This window comes from Haemorhous mexicanus, chromosome 14, assembly GCF_027477595.1.
Source record: "Haemorhous mexicanus isolate bHaeMex1 chromosome 14, bHaeMex1.pri, whole genome shotgun sequence".
Taxonomy (NCBI): domain Eukaryota; kingdom Metazoa; phylum Chordata; class Aves; order Passeriformes; family Fringillidae; genus Haemorhous; species Haemorhous mexicanus.
In genome coordinates, this window is record NC_082354.1 from 20,010,001 (window position 1) to 20,022,463 (window position 12,463).

The following is a 12,463-nucleotide window of genomic DNA, read 5'->3' on the forward strand; positions in this document are numbered from 1 at the left end:
CCCCAAGCTCTCCCTGTGCTCCCAGCACTGCTGGGACTCTGTCCCCGTGTCCCCCCGAGCTCTCCCTGTGCTCCCAGCACTGCTGGGACTCTGTCCCTGTGTCCCTCCCGAGCTCTCCCTGTGTCCCCAGGCTCTGTCCCCGTATCCCCCCCGAGCTGCAGGAGCTGTGGGCACAGCGGGATGCCCACGCCGCCCCCAGCAGCAGCATTGCTCTGCTCTGCTCCCTGGCAGGCTGGTGTACGACAGGGAGACGGGCAAGCCCAAGGGCTATGGCTTCTGCGAGTACCAGGACCAGGAGACGGCGCTCAGCGCCATGCGCAACCTCAACGGGCGCGAGTTCAGCGGCAGGGCCCTGCGCGTGGACAACGCCGCCAGCGAGAAGAACAAGGAGGAGCTCAAGAGTGAGTCAGCCAGAATTCTGGGGTCTCCCTCGTGCTGGGCCCAGCCTTGGCAGCTGCAGGGCACGGCGTGTCTCTTCTGCCAGGCTGGCGGAGCTGACCTGCTCTGAGCGGGCTTGTGAGTAGTGCCCCAGAGGGATGTATGGCCTCAGCTCTGCGTTTTCACTCCCAGATGATCACAGAATCACAGAATTATTTAGGTTGGAAAAGGTGTATAAAGATCATGGTCCAGCCTTTGACCAAACACACTGCATCAAATTGTATTGTCCCAATAGATTGGGGTACTAAATGCCACTTCCAGTCTTAAATGCTTCCAGGAGCAGTGACTCCACAACCTCCCTGAGCAGCCTGTTCTGATGCCTAATCACCCCTTCTGGGAAGAAATTCCTCCTAAGGTCTCCCTGGTTTTGCTGCCTCCTTTTCCCCTGGTGGGCTGGTGCTCCCCTCCTGATGAGCCTGTTCTATGCGCTGTTCATGTTGCAGGCTTGGGCACAGGTGCACCCATCATAGAGTCACCCTATGGGGACCCTGTCAACCCAGAGGATGCCCCCGAGTCCATCAGCCGGGCAGTGGCCAGCCTGCCACCCGAGCAGATGTTTGAGCTGATGAAGCAGATGAAGGTGAGAGCAGGAGGGCCGTGCTCCCTGTTTGAGCACAGCTCCTCCCGCCCCTGCCTGCACCCTCCCACCCGTGTCACACCTTGTCAGAGCTCTGATCAGTGCCTGTCTCCTCAGCTGTGTGTCCAGAACAGCCCCCAGGAAGCCAGGAACATGCTGCTCCAGAACCCCCAGCTGGCTTATGCACTGCTGCAGGCCCAGGTGGTCATGAGGATCGTCGACCCGGAGATCGCGCTGGTTTGTCCCTTGCTGCTCGTCCAGGGTTGGGACGGGAGGTGGGAGGATATCTGGGAGGATATTGGTGGTAGCCTTTGTGGAGTGGCAGTGGAAAAGAACTCCTTTCTCCTTCTTCCTCCCCTAGAAAATCCTGCATCGCCAGACCAGTGTTCCTCCTCTGATCCCAGGCAACCAGCAGGCAGTGCCAGGCCCAGGGCCTGGGCCAGGACCGGGGCCTGGGCCAGGGCCCAATGCGCAGCTGAACCCACAGAACACCCCGTCGTCCCAGCCACAGGCCATAGTAAGAGCCTGCACAACACATGAGCTGTGCAGGAGAGTGGGCAGTGCCAGCTCTCCAGCTGGGGCACGTGCCCGGGTGTCGAGGTGTCCCTGAGATCCAGTGTCTCCCTGCAGGGCGGGATGCACGTCAACGGCGCTCCTCCTCTGATGCAGCCACCCATGCAGGGGGGAGTGCCAGCCCCGGGACAGATGGCAGCCCCTGTGCAGGGCCCAGGCCCTGGCCCCATGGCTCCAGGAGGTGAGTTTGGGCCTAGCTGCCCCACCCGTGGGTGCATGGGTCCTGCAGACACCCCTCTCTGCCTTCCCCCTTACCAGAGGGCTCAGTCCTGTGAGAGCACATGTAATCCTGTGCTGTACGTTGTGGTTGTGCTGCTGCCAGAGGTGGGCTGCAAAGTTGGATTATCCCTAGGGGGAACCAACACCAAGGGAATAAACCCCCAGATGCTCCCCCAGGAGCTAGGAGCCAGAAGGTATTTGGGACCAAAGGAACAGGTTAGTCATCAGGGATGGCTGAGGAGGGGTCTGATCTCTGCCTGTCCCCTCTCAGGTGGGATGCAGCCACAGGTTGGGATGCCAGGTGCAGGGCCAGTCCCCTTGGAGCGTGGACAAGGTAAAACAGAAGTGTGTAGTGCTGTGTGTGGTGTGAGCCTCGCTCCAGTGAGCAGTGCTGTGTCCCAGCTGTCTGCAGCCTGGCTGTGCCCAGCCCCGGGGCTGTGCCCGGGTTTGTTCACTGAGGCACAAGGCTGTGGTAGCAGCTCCCTGGCTCCCAGGGCTCAGCCCATGCCCAGATTGGCTCCCAGCTCATTCTGCACGCTGTTGTGCAGTCATGCCCTGGCAGCCAGGAGAGCTGCCTGTCCCCACCAAGCGGGATGTGTCTGTGTTTTCCACCTCTGCGAGCCCATGTCTGTCCCTGTGCTTGTGTGGGCAGGCAGAGCTTGCTCTTCTCTGGTCCTTGTCCTGCTCCTTCGCTGCCGGGGTGCGGGGAAGCAGCTGGTGCGGCCGCCGCGTCTCCGCGCTGTGCCCAGCAGAGGGAGCTGGGTCTCCGGTTTGGCTTGAGGCTTGGCAGGGACTTCCCGGAGGGTGACGGCTCGGCTTTCCCTCCGCAGGCACGGTCTGTCCGGCCCAGCCCTGGGCCCCGATTCCTTACGGTTCACACGTTCCCATGTGTAGGTTAGTACGGCCCTGGTGTTCTGTTCTCCCAGGAACAGCACATGCAGACACCTGTCACCTCTGTTGCCTTGACTTCTATCCTAGGCCTTGTTTCAGCAACATGGCAAACCTAGTCTGAGATCCTTTGGCTTTAGGGTCAGCTGACTCTCATTTTCTTTGGGGTGGGCACTGTCTTCCTGAAAGCTGTCTGATAGTTCTTGGTGCCCAAAAGGTTTTGGAGAGCAGAAGCTGGGTGTGCGTTGTGGGGCCGGCGTGGCCCCACGGAATGCGCGTCTCTTGGCAGGAAGTCTTCTCTGCCTGCCTCTCTCCCTGAGTGAGGGAAGGACTGTGCCACTCTGGCTGTCCTGCCTGTGTTGACAAAGGGGGTGTGAACGGCCCAGGTTGATAAAGCCAGACTTGGAACATTTTCTCTGTAGGTTTTTCTGGGGACTTCAGGGTGCGTGATCCTGCAGGCAGCACTGTCCCCAAAGCCGGTGCGCGTGTGCATACACCATTTACGTGTCTGCTCTTTCCCTCTTTTCCTGCTGCTTGCCCAGGGAACCTGCAGCTCTCGCCCGTGGGACCTGCCAGGCCTGCGTCTATCGAACGCGTTCAAGGTACCCCGGCACCAGCTCCCTTTCCCATGGAGCTCGTTGTGGAGTGTGCAGAGAGCAGCTCTCACCCTGCTGTTCTCAGGGCCAGGGACTGGCATGTCACTTCTTGTAGCCTGACAGCAGTAAGAGGAGATGAAGGAGGCAGGATTTCTTCTAGGACTACAGGACAGAACAGGCTAGAACCATGCATGGAGCCTCTAGTGGAAAAGGAGAGCCTATTTGGAAAGGGCTTTTGCCTAAGATCCAGCCCTCTTTGACACTGTGCTTCCAGGAGCCTTCCAGGTCTTGCTTTGCTCCTGGCCCCACGTTAGCAGGATGTTGATGCCCAGCCTTGTAGGGATTGCCATGGGGGCACCCATGCTTGGTTTGGCCCCTGGTGCCATAAGGAACCTTAAATAAAACCCGAGAAGAAAAGGAGAGGAATAAAATTGACAGCCAGGGAAGGAGCTTTGGTGTGCTCCAGCCTCGTGTGTGGGGCTGTGTCCCCAGCAGACAGCACAGCTCAGGGGAGCAGCGTGGCTGCCCCATGCCTGGCCTGAGAGCGCCGGGGACAGTCTTGGCACAGACTGGTCATGCAGATCCTCACGAGTTCTTGTGTGTCTCCCTGGCAGTGCCCATGCCAGACCCGAGGGCCCCTATGCAGCGTGGACCTCTACCTGCTAGTGGCCCGCCGCCCCGAGGCCTTTTGGGAGATGCCCCGAATGACCCTCGCGGAGGGACCCTGCTCTCAGTCACTGGAGAAGTGGAGCCCAGGTGAGGGGAGAGGGAAGGAGAGGAGCCCTTGGCACTGTCCCCTGCCCAAGGGTAGCCTCTCGCTGAGGACAGGGATGGCACCAGCCTTCCGAGAGTCACTGCTGCCTGGTCGGAGGCCTGTGTGCTGCCAACCGTGGGGGCCGGCCCGTTTCCCCGGGGAAGGGATCTCCCCGGGGTGATGGCAGCTGCCCTGTGGCATGGGGCCACCAGCACCCATCCCTGTGCCAGCCTCACCCTCCTCCCCTGTGGCCGGCTTCGGGGGCAATCCCAGCGCTCTGCCCAGACCGTGCCAAGCCAGTGTCTGATTCACACTCTCTCGCTTTTTCTCCTCCTCCTGCTTTGCTCTCCTCGTCTCTCTGCGTCAGAGGTTACCTTGGGCCGCCCCACCAGGGAGCCCCTATGCACCATATGCCTGGTCATGACAGCCGTGGCCCCCCCCATGAGATGAGGGGGGGACCCATGGGAGAACCCCGACCACTGATGGGAGAGCCGCGGGGGCCCTTGATGGATGCTCGAGGTGAGAGAGGGGGCATGAAATATGGGTGGCTTGGATTGTGCAGGCAAGAAGTCAGAGTGGAGCCGGCTGCCCCGACCCAAGGCATAGGAAGGGGGTTTGGGCAGTGAAACGACTGACTCCAGGCGAGGAGGGACAGTCCCAGGGTGCAAGGGACTTTCTCCAGGCATGTCCCCTCTGCCCCCAGCCCTGCACTTCTTGGGTGCTTGATGGCCCCCAGACAAAGGAGGCAGCAGGCTCGCTGCCACACTCCTTGCAGCACTGTTTCCTTCAGGAGCTGACCTTGTGTTTCCTCCGCAGTCGGAAGAGATCCCCGGGGGCTGGAGCCACGAGGGCTGGAGCCGCGTGGGCTGGAGCCGCGCGTGATGGAGGCGCGGGCGCTGGAGGCGCGAGGCCTGGAGCCGCGGGTCCTGGAGCCACGAGTGCTGGAAGCCAGGGCCATGGAGGCCAGGGTCCTGGAGCCCCGGGGCCTGGAGCCTCGAGGGCCTGGTCCCAACCCGCGTGGCCCAATGCCTGGTGGGATACAGGGTCCTGGGCCACTTAACATGGGAGCCAGTGGCCCGCAGGGGCCCCGCCAGGTACACACGGCTCTGCTCAGCCGCTCGGGCACCGACGGCGTCCTGTAGGCTGGGGCTGGGCGGGGGGTCCCACAGAGCAGCAGCTCTGGGAAGCACCAGGCTTTGGTCATTGGCTCTGAGGGGTCAGGGCATCTGTCCCATTTCCCCAGGCACTGCCCATCAGCTGTGGACAGGACAAGGCTCAGGCCTCTCTCCACCTCTTCCTGAGACACAGAAAGGAGCACAGGAGTTGGGAGGGGAGAGCACATAAAGTGCACTCTCTCTTTGTGCTCAGGCATCTTCAAGCAGTCCGTGAGGGCATTCATCTGATCATGTTTTACCTTCCTGAATTTGTATTGCTCAATCCAGAAACCCCCCAGTCCCTAACCCTTCTCTTACTTCCCCAGGTTCCTAACATGGCTGGAGCAGGCATGCAGGGAGGAGGCATACCTGGGGCAGGAGTCCAGGGAGCTGGTCAGCCTGGAGGCTTTAGCCCTGGACAGAGCCAGGTCACCCCCCAGGATCACGAGAAGGTGAGAGAACATAAGGGAAAGGGTGAGACAGTAGGAGCAGCACTTCCTGTGTGCCTTTCTGTGGCGGGGTCAGCCCCTCCCTGGCTCTGGTATGCTGTGGCTGCTCTGGCAGGGCACGTCTCTGACCCCTCTTTCCCCACAGGCAGCACTGATCATGCAGGTCCTGCAGCTGACAGCAGACCAGATCGCCATGCTGCCCCCAGAACAGCGGCAGAGCATCCTCATTCTGAAGGAGCAAATCCAGAAATCCACGGGGGCACCCTGACAGGTGATGTCCCCAACCTAGTCTCACCCTGTGCCTGCTCCCCTCCACTCAAACAGAGCTGCTTAGGATGGGACTCTGCCCTGCTTCCCTCTGTGCTGGGCTCACCCTCCTCTCCTTCTTTCTGGCAGGCACAAGATGGAGATGCCATGTGCCTGGATAGAGGTGATGCTCCATGGCAGCTGCTTCCCATTGCTACCAGGGCTGATGGTGCATTTTAGGAGAGGTTATGTCACCCTCAAGAGGGTTTTTCCTCCAGTTCATCCTTTTTTTTTTTTTTCTGTGTATATTTTATGGTGTTTGAAATAAAGTGGGAGGAGGGTTTGAGTAAATCCATGTCCCTGGCTGCCTTGTTTGGTCTCTCATGGAGGCCAGAGTGGGAGTGTTGGGTTCTGGGAGCAGTGTGGACTGGCTCCAGTCATGTGCAAACCACTTGCCATCCTCCCTCCTCCCCACACCAGGGCAAGAATCAATAATGGAATTTCTTGTAGTGTGCTGTTTACAGGGGTCTAGGGGAAGGGCAGGACAGAGAGCTTGGCTTTCTATCCCGGCTGGCAGGGCAGGAAGGGCTCTGGATCCGATTGCAGTATCACTTTCCATGCCAGCCTGCTCAGGCAGCGGGCTTTCCCTCTCTGCTTACGCTGGAGCAGAACCTGCTGGGAGCTGCAGTGAGAGCTGAGCTGTGTGCTGTGTGCAGGCTGGCTCTGGGGTGCCAGGGTAGCACGGAGCCCATGCAGAGGGGTGTCTGATCCTGCACCCCAGAGGGTTTGCTATCAACCAGCTCTTCTATTGCAGCCCTGCAAGGGGCAGAGCATGGGCTCCTTTGTACCTGCACAGCTCAGTCACCACAGAGGCTTTCATTACAAAGAAAAGGAAGTTTAATTTATTCTTATACAAAAGAGTCTTTAAACCCTGAGGGCCACATTTGGCCCCTGACACCTGCATGGATGCCCATGTCCCATCCCCATCCAGTGGTTCTGCCCAACCTGCTGAGCTCCCACTGCTTCCTGCTGCTCCAACAGCATCACAGAACGTGGCTCTGGTTTCCCAGTGAGGGGGTTGGGTGGAGCTACAGGCCCACTTGCTCCATGAGGACCCCTTGTACACCAGGACAGGCACACAGCAGTCTTTGAACCTGGAATTTCTCATAGAGACAGAGTACCTTGCTGTGTCTTGCTTGGCTTCAGTGCATGCTTCTCCCTGGCCTGCTTTGGAAAGGCTTGAGGCAGTACAGTCAGGGTCCCTGCCCTCTGGGGCAACAGGCTTGCTGCCACTTAGAAGTTTTCCTTGTTGAAGTAGAATTTGACCTTCCTGGGGTCCAGGCTGGAGTGTTGGTGACAAGACTTCTGCAGGCTCCTCGCCAGGGCCTCTGGCCCACAGAGGAACACACCCACCACTGCCCTGCAGACAGCATGGGCATGTCAATGCCAGGCAGGCAACTCAGGGAAAAGTGATTGAAAAGCTTTGTGGGTTCCCTGCCTGGGATAGCACCCCTCTCCCAAAGCCAGCCCAGTGCTGAGTGCCTGGGTAGAGGGCATGCCTCTGACTCCAACATCCCAAATTCCCTGCCCAGCTCTCACCTCGGGTGGGCTGCAGCCACTGCTGCAAACTCCATGTTCCACATGGGCCGCCCGAAGATGGTTTTGTGCCTGAGGCCCGTCACCGTGTCTGTAGCGGTGTCGAAGTGGAGTGCCACGTTGTTGGCCTGGGCAGGCAGGGATGGTGAGAACCCCAGGCACCACCCATGAGCCCCCCTCCTGTCCCTCACCACAGAGGAGCATCCACTGTTGATCCCACCAAACACTGTGCCTGGACTTGGTGCCTAAAAGCCATTGTCATGCTTGCCCTGCCCTTGCTGCCAACCCTGTGTCCCTCTCTTGCAGCCATGCCAGCCTGTGGTTGACTCACAATGCTGGTGTCCCAGCCAGTGAGGAAGAGACGGTAGGTGAGGAAGTCTGCCTTGCCCGACTCAGCCATCTTCTGCTCCAGGGAGGCAAGCAGGTCGTTGAACCAGGCAAAGGCTCCTGTGTCCCGGCAGAGCCAGTAGAAGTAGATCTGGCATGCAGGGGGAGAGGGATTGCTCAAGGTGGAGCAGAGCCAGAGGAAGAAACCCACAGCTGGTGCTATGGGACACTCCGTACCTTCTTGGTCTTGAGGGTCTGGTCAGCCTGCTGGAACTTGTACCAGATGGACTTGAGGATGGAGGCGAAGGGAGTGACGCCGATGCCCGCTCCAACCAGCATGGCCACCTTGTACTGGAACACATCTTCGCTGGCTGTGCCAAAGGGACCATCCACCTGGACCCTGGCCAAAGCAGGGCCTGGGTGAGAGGTACGGCCTCCCCAGATCCCTGGCATGACCTGTTGGGCACTCCCCAGCCTACCTGGGCGTTTCTAGTTGGAAGATGTCGATGAGACGCTCTGTCCAGTCACCAGCTGCCCGGATGTGGATGGAGAAGAAATCCTCCTCAGGTGCAGAGGTGAGAGTGAAGGGGTGCCACTCCAGCGTGGAGATGGCGGGGCAGTTGACGAAGATGTACTGCCCCACCTCCATGCAGAAGCCCTTCTTCTGCATCTGCAGCTCCAGCACGCGGGCAGGGTGCATGACCACCTGGGGGCACGGGCAGGGCTCAGCGCCCAGCCTGTCCCCGTCCCTAGGAAGGGGCTGTGCCTGTGGCCCCTGCCTGCTTCCCCGTGGCCACCAAGGTGAGGGGCTGTGGCACGGGTGACTCCAAGAGTAGGAGCTGGCAGAGGAGCAGGCTCCTGCACCACCCACCTTTTTGACAACCACCTTCTGCTGCGCACGCCAGACCCGCAGGATCCGCTCAAAGACATAGAGGATGATGGGGGCAAGAACCCACTTCCAGGACTGTGAGGATGGAGGAGAGCAAAGGGTTGGGCAGGGCCAGAGCCAGAGCATCCCAAGGGCAAGGGAAGAGCCATCCCACCACTGCCCTACCTCGGCGGGGATGCTCCCAAACTCGGGGTCCTTGCAGCAGCGGTGGGTGCAGTTCTGCTCCCGCTGTGTGAGGTACTCGGCGCAGTGATAGGGGTGCACCTCTGCCATGCTCTGCTCCGTCTGCCCACGCACCAGCCCACTGCAGGGAGGTGAGGGATGAGCCCAGGGGCCAGCTCTGCCTCCAGCCAGGGCTACGCCACTGCGTGAGGCCAGCTGGGCTAGCCCGCCCTGGGAATGGCAGGTCACAGCCGCACTGGACTGTCACAGCTGCCCCACCAGGGGTGTGTGTGCTGCCCCTCGCTGTCCTGCCCTGGGCACTGCTGAGGAGCCTTACGCGATGCCGTGGATGACGAGGCCAGCGAAGTAGATGAGGAAGAGGTGGTGTGTGTACCAGAAGAGCTCAAAGTAGTTCCTGCGGATGAACTCGGTGGAGGACGTGACCATGAGGATGAGTGCCAGCGTGATGATCACTCCCGTGAGCCCTGGGATGGTCGTGAAAGCCACGTACTCGACGGTCTGCAGGGGCAGCAGGGAGGGTTAGGGGAGCAGGGCACAGGGGGTGCTGGGTTGCTGGATGCCAAGGCCACACTCACCGTCTGGTTGGAGTGGATGGGGTTCAGCCACTTGCTGCCCTGCAGGTGCATCTTGGAGAGGACAGCGGGGAGGCTGCCGTCGGTGCCTTGTTGGCTCTGGTTGTAGCGCTCCAGGTTGAAGAGGTGGGCAATGGTGTGCACAGCTGGACAGGGCACAGGCAGTCACCACCGGGCAGCTCCCAGTCCCCACTGTTGCCCCATCCCAGTCCAGGGGGTACCTGTGAGCAGGGCCAGTGTGTAGCCCAGCAGCTTGTGAAAGGTGAGGTTGTGGTCCAGCTGCTTCCGCAAGGTCTGCCTGCAGCACTGCAGGGAGAGGCAGCAGGATGGTGTCAGGATGGGACAGGATGGGGATGGCCACGCCGGCTGTGCCACCACGGGACACTCACCGAGCAGGTCCCACGGAGGAAGGAGAGCAGGTTGCGGCAGACGGGCAGCAGGATCAGCATGCTGTTGAAGTTGAGGCACTTGGCTGATGCTCGAGCCCATGCCAAGGCAGACTGGGAAGGAGAGAGGGGTGAGCACCACTGTCCTGTCATGCTGTGCCAGGACTGGGTCAGGATGGGGCCAGTCAGGGCCAAGCTAGGCTGGGAACTGGAATGGAGAGATGCTAGGCTGTAATGGGGACTGGGAGGGGGAGATGCTGGGCTGGGCTGGGATGCTGTTGGGCTGAGACCAGACAGGGATCAAGATGGGGACTAGCATGGTGCAATGCCAGGCCACAGAGTGGGGCGGAATGATGGTGGGCTGGAAGGGAACAGAACATGAAAGGGGTGTGGGATGTTGCAGCCCCCACCCCACTGCAGCAGGGCCCCCAGGGGCTCCTCTGCCTGGGCAGGCAGGGTGCTGTGGGGGAGCACCTTACCCCAAGGATGGCCCTGGTGTAGAAATACCGCTCGTCCCGGTCAAAGAACAGAAAGTAGTAGGTGAAGAGGAAGATGTTGATGCCCAGCCAGGCTGCCTGCGGGGGAAAGTCACAGCCTCATGAGGGACCCTGTCCCGGGAGCCTCCCACACTGCAGCACTCAGGGCCGGGTGTAGCCAGAGGGTGTCAGGACAGATAGCAGACAGTATCTGTCCCATTTCCTTGTGAGCTGCCCTGTCACACACAGGGCTGGGACACAGGGTCAAAGGTGGGCAGAGGTGTGAAGTCTTGCAGAATTGCTGTCTTGTCACACACTGCCCTGTGCATCACCTGTGCGTGAGGAAGGAGGAAAGGCAGGAGAAGGCAACACCCGTGTAATGGGAGCGAAGGCAGATCCAGAGGGTGGTCAGGACTGTGTGGGAAAGATTCTGGGAGAAGGAAGTTTCACAGGGAGCTGGCTCACCTGTCCCACAGTGCTGCTGTCCCCTGTGTAACCCCATTGCACCCCACACTGCCGCCTCTCACAGCCACTGAATATTTGCAGAGGTCCCAAAAATAACCCCATCCTGCCATGTATTTGGTTTCTGACTGTTTTCTTTTCCTTTTTTAAGTAACTTAAAAAATTAAAATAGCCCAACTGTCAGTAAACCCCATGTTCCCATGCATTCACAGCTCCTCACACAGTTCTGAGCAGCTGATGGGTGCTGGCCAGGCAAGCTTTGTTACACCAGAGATGCTGCAGCACGGCACTGGCAGATGGTCCCTATGGTGCCAGCTCCTCACCCTGCCACGAGTTCTCACAGGATCCTCCTCCTCTCACAAGGGGAGAAGAGGCATGTGGCAGGCTCCCAGCCAAAGTGGCCAGGCAAAGCATCAGCATTTTTAAGTTTTCCAGGACCCTCTTTCCCGTGTTTTCCCCAAGACTTCAGGCTTCCAGAGCCCATCCCTCCCCTGGCTGCTGGGGTACGCGCTTGGCGAGCAGAGGGGATGCTTGTCTCTGCCCACAGCCCAGCCCCAGGGCAGCTCATCAGCCCCCATCTGCCCAGGAGCCCCGAGGGCCTGCAGCCCCCGGAGTCCCCCAGCACACCCCACCACCCTGCAGAGCCCCCAGCCCCACAGACTCACGAGGACAGCAGCTGAGAACCAGTGGTTGACCAGCCAGTTGCCCATGGTGCGCTGTGCCCGCGCCCGCCGCTGCCTGCCCGGTTTTATGGAGCAGCAGGCGGTGACAGCCCCGGCCTGGGAACAGCACCCGGGGACTTTCCCCTGAGAGGACTTTAAGGAAATGCCAGTGCTTTCAAAGGCCTCCTTCCAGGAAGGCAGGGCTGACCCGATCGGCCAACACCAGCATGAGCCCCTGGTGCTGGCCCCTTGTGATGGCCCCCGCTGAGAGATCCCCCGTGCCCCAAGGCTGGGTCACACAGGGTGTCTGCCTGCTCCTCCTGGGGTTTCGCAGCCTCTGAGGACAGAAACAGGCTTTTTCTGTAAGGCAGGAATTTCCTGGGAAGAAGTTGTGGAGGATCCATCCTGTGCCTGGCTCAACAGCTCTGTTTTCCCTGGTCTCCCTCACCAGCCTCCACTGCCCATCTTCCACGGAAACCACCAAAGGAACCTGGGGGTCACGGCGCTGCCCTGGTGCCAGGATCCAGCCTGGGCATCCATTACAGGGTGGGTGATTTAAGACTAAGCACCAGTGGTGCTGCATCTCCATGGGCCCCCAGGGCTGATGAGCATCCTCAGTCCAGCACCCAAACTGAGCTGACCCCAAAAATGGGTGCTGGGGTGGAGGGTATCACACTCCTGGTTTGGGGCCAGGATGCCTGGGTCCCATCACCCACTGCCACTGCTGTGCCAGCCATCCTTCCCCTGCTGCCTGCCCTCCACTGCAGGACCCTGAGCCCTGGGGTGTCCAGTGCTCCAGCTGGGAACAGCAGCCTGTTCTGGGCCCCTGAGCCTGGAGGAACAGGTCAGACAGGCTTGCTCCTTGCTGGCATGCTGCTCTCTGCTGGCCTGCAGCCATGGCCCTGCTGACGAAAGCTCAGGATGAGGCCAGCCCCATCCCGCCATGCTCCTGAACCTCCACAGAGGGACTCCCCCATCCCCACTTCCCGCTGGCACAGCCCCATTTCGGTGCCTGT

General features: G+C 60.3%; 2 protein-coding genes across 12 annotated transcripts in view; one reads left to right on the top strand and one right to left on the bottom strand.

Annotated features, from left to right (window-relative positions):
- Positions 1-6,245, top strand: part of CSTF2 (cleavage stimulation factor subunit 2) — a 7,495-nt gene extending 1,250 nt beyond the window's left edge. Inside the window, exons 3-15 of one of the 5 annotated variants that reach the window (XM_059859553.1) lie at positions 232-401; positions 882-1,018; positions 1,133-1,252; positions 1,377-1,532; positions 1,646-1,769; positions 2,079-2,141; positions 3,238-3,297; positions 3,906-4,047; positions 4,413-4,564; positions 4,862-5,139; positions 5,526-5,651; positions 5,794-5,919; positions 6,045-6,245. In XM_059859553.1, the coding sequence (XP_059715536.1) occupies positions 232-401; positions 882-1,018; positions 1,133-1,252; positions 1,377-1,532; positions 1,646-1,769; positions 2,079-2,141; positions 3,238-3,297; positions 3,906-4,047; positions 4,413-4,564; positions 4,862-5,139; positions 5,526-5,651; positions 5,794-5,916 (1,651 nt within the window). In that variant the 3' untranslated portion in view covers positions 5,917-5,919; positions 6,045-6,245. The remainder of the gene's footprint in view (positions 1-231; positions 402-881; positions 1,019-1,132; positions 1,253-1,376; positions 1,533-1,645; positions 1,770-2,078; positions 2,142-3,237; positions 3,298-3,905; positions 4,048-4,412; positions 4,565-4,861; positions 5,140-5,525; positions 5,652-5,793; positions 5,920-6,044) is intronic. The other 4 variants (XM_059859554.1, XM_059859555.1, XM_059859556.1 and 1 more) reach the window with 4 other exon arrangements.
- A 301-nt stretch (positions 6,246-6,546) lies between these two features.
- Positions 6,547-12,418, bottom strand: NOX1 (NADPH oxidase 1). Of its 7 annotated transcripts, XM_059859552.1 has the most exons (13): positions 11,451-12,418; positions 10,327-10,422; positions 9,851-9,961; positions 9,683-9,767; positions 9,465-9,607; positions 9,206-9,387; positions 8,872-9,010; positions 8,689-8,781; positions 8,297-8,523; positions 8,055-8,217; positions 7,822-7,968; positions 7,494-7,618; positions 7,042-7,314 (listed from the first exon to the last, which is right to left on the bottom strand). In XM_059859552.1, exons 1-13 carry the CDS (start codon positions 11,493-11,495, stop codon positions 7,188-7,190), a joined length of 1,683 nt encoding a protein of 560 aa, XP_059715535.1. In that variant the 5' UTR covers positions 11,496-12,418; the 3' UTR covers positions 7,042-7,187. The 7 variants fall into 7 exon arrangements, with proteins under 7 accessions (XP_059715533.1, XP_059715532.1, XP_059715528.1 ...); XM_059859545.1 differs by lacking the exon at positions 7,494-7,618 and having other exon boundaries at positions 6,685-7,314; XM_059859551.1 differs by lacking the exons at positions 7,494-7,618; positions 11,451-12,418 and having other exon boundaries at positions 6,685-7,314; positions 9,206-9,353; positions 10,327-11,393.
- Between the last annotated feature and the right edge of the window lie 45 nt (positions 12,419-12,463).

What these genes read in the sequence shown, in the direction of transcription:
- NOX1 (XM_059859545.1), bottom strand. Translation starts at nt 11,495, where the DNA reads ATGGGCAACTGGCTGGTCAACCACTGGTTCTCAGCTGCTGTCCTC. An exon ending in CACACTGGCCCTGCTCACAG is followed by an intron (nt 9,608 to 9,682) that starts GTACCCCCTGGA and finishes TGCCCTGTCCAG; the next exon opens with CTGTGCACACCATTGCCCAC. An exon ending in AGACCCTCAAGACCAAGAAG is followed by an intron (nt 7,969 to 8,054) that starts GTACGGAGTGTC and finishes CCTGCATGCCAG; the next exon opens with ATCTACTTCTACTGGCTCTG.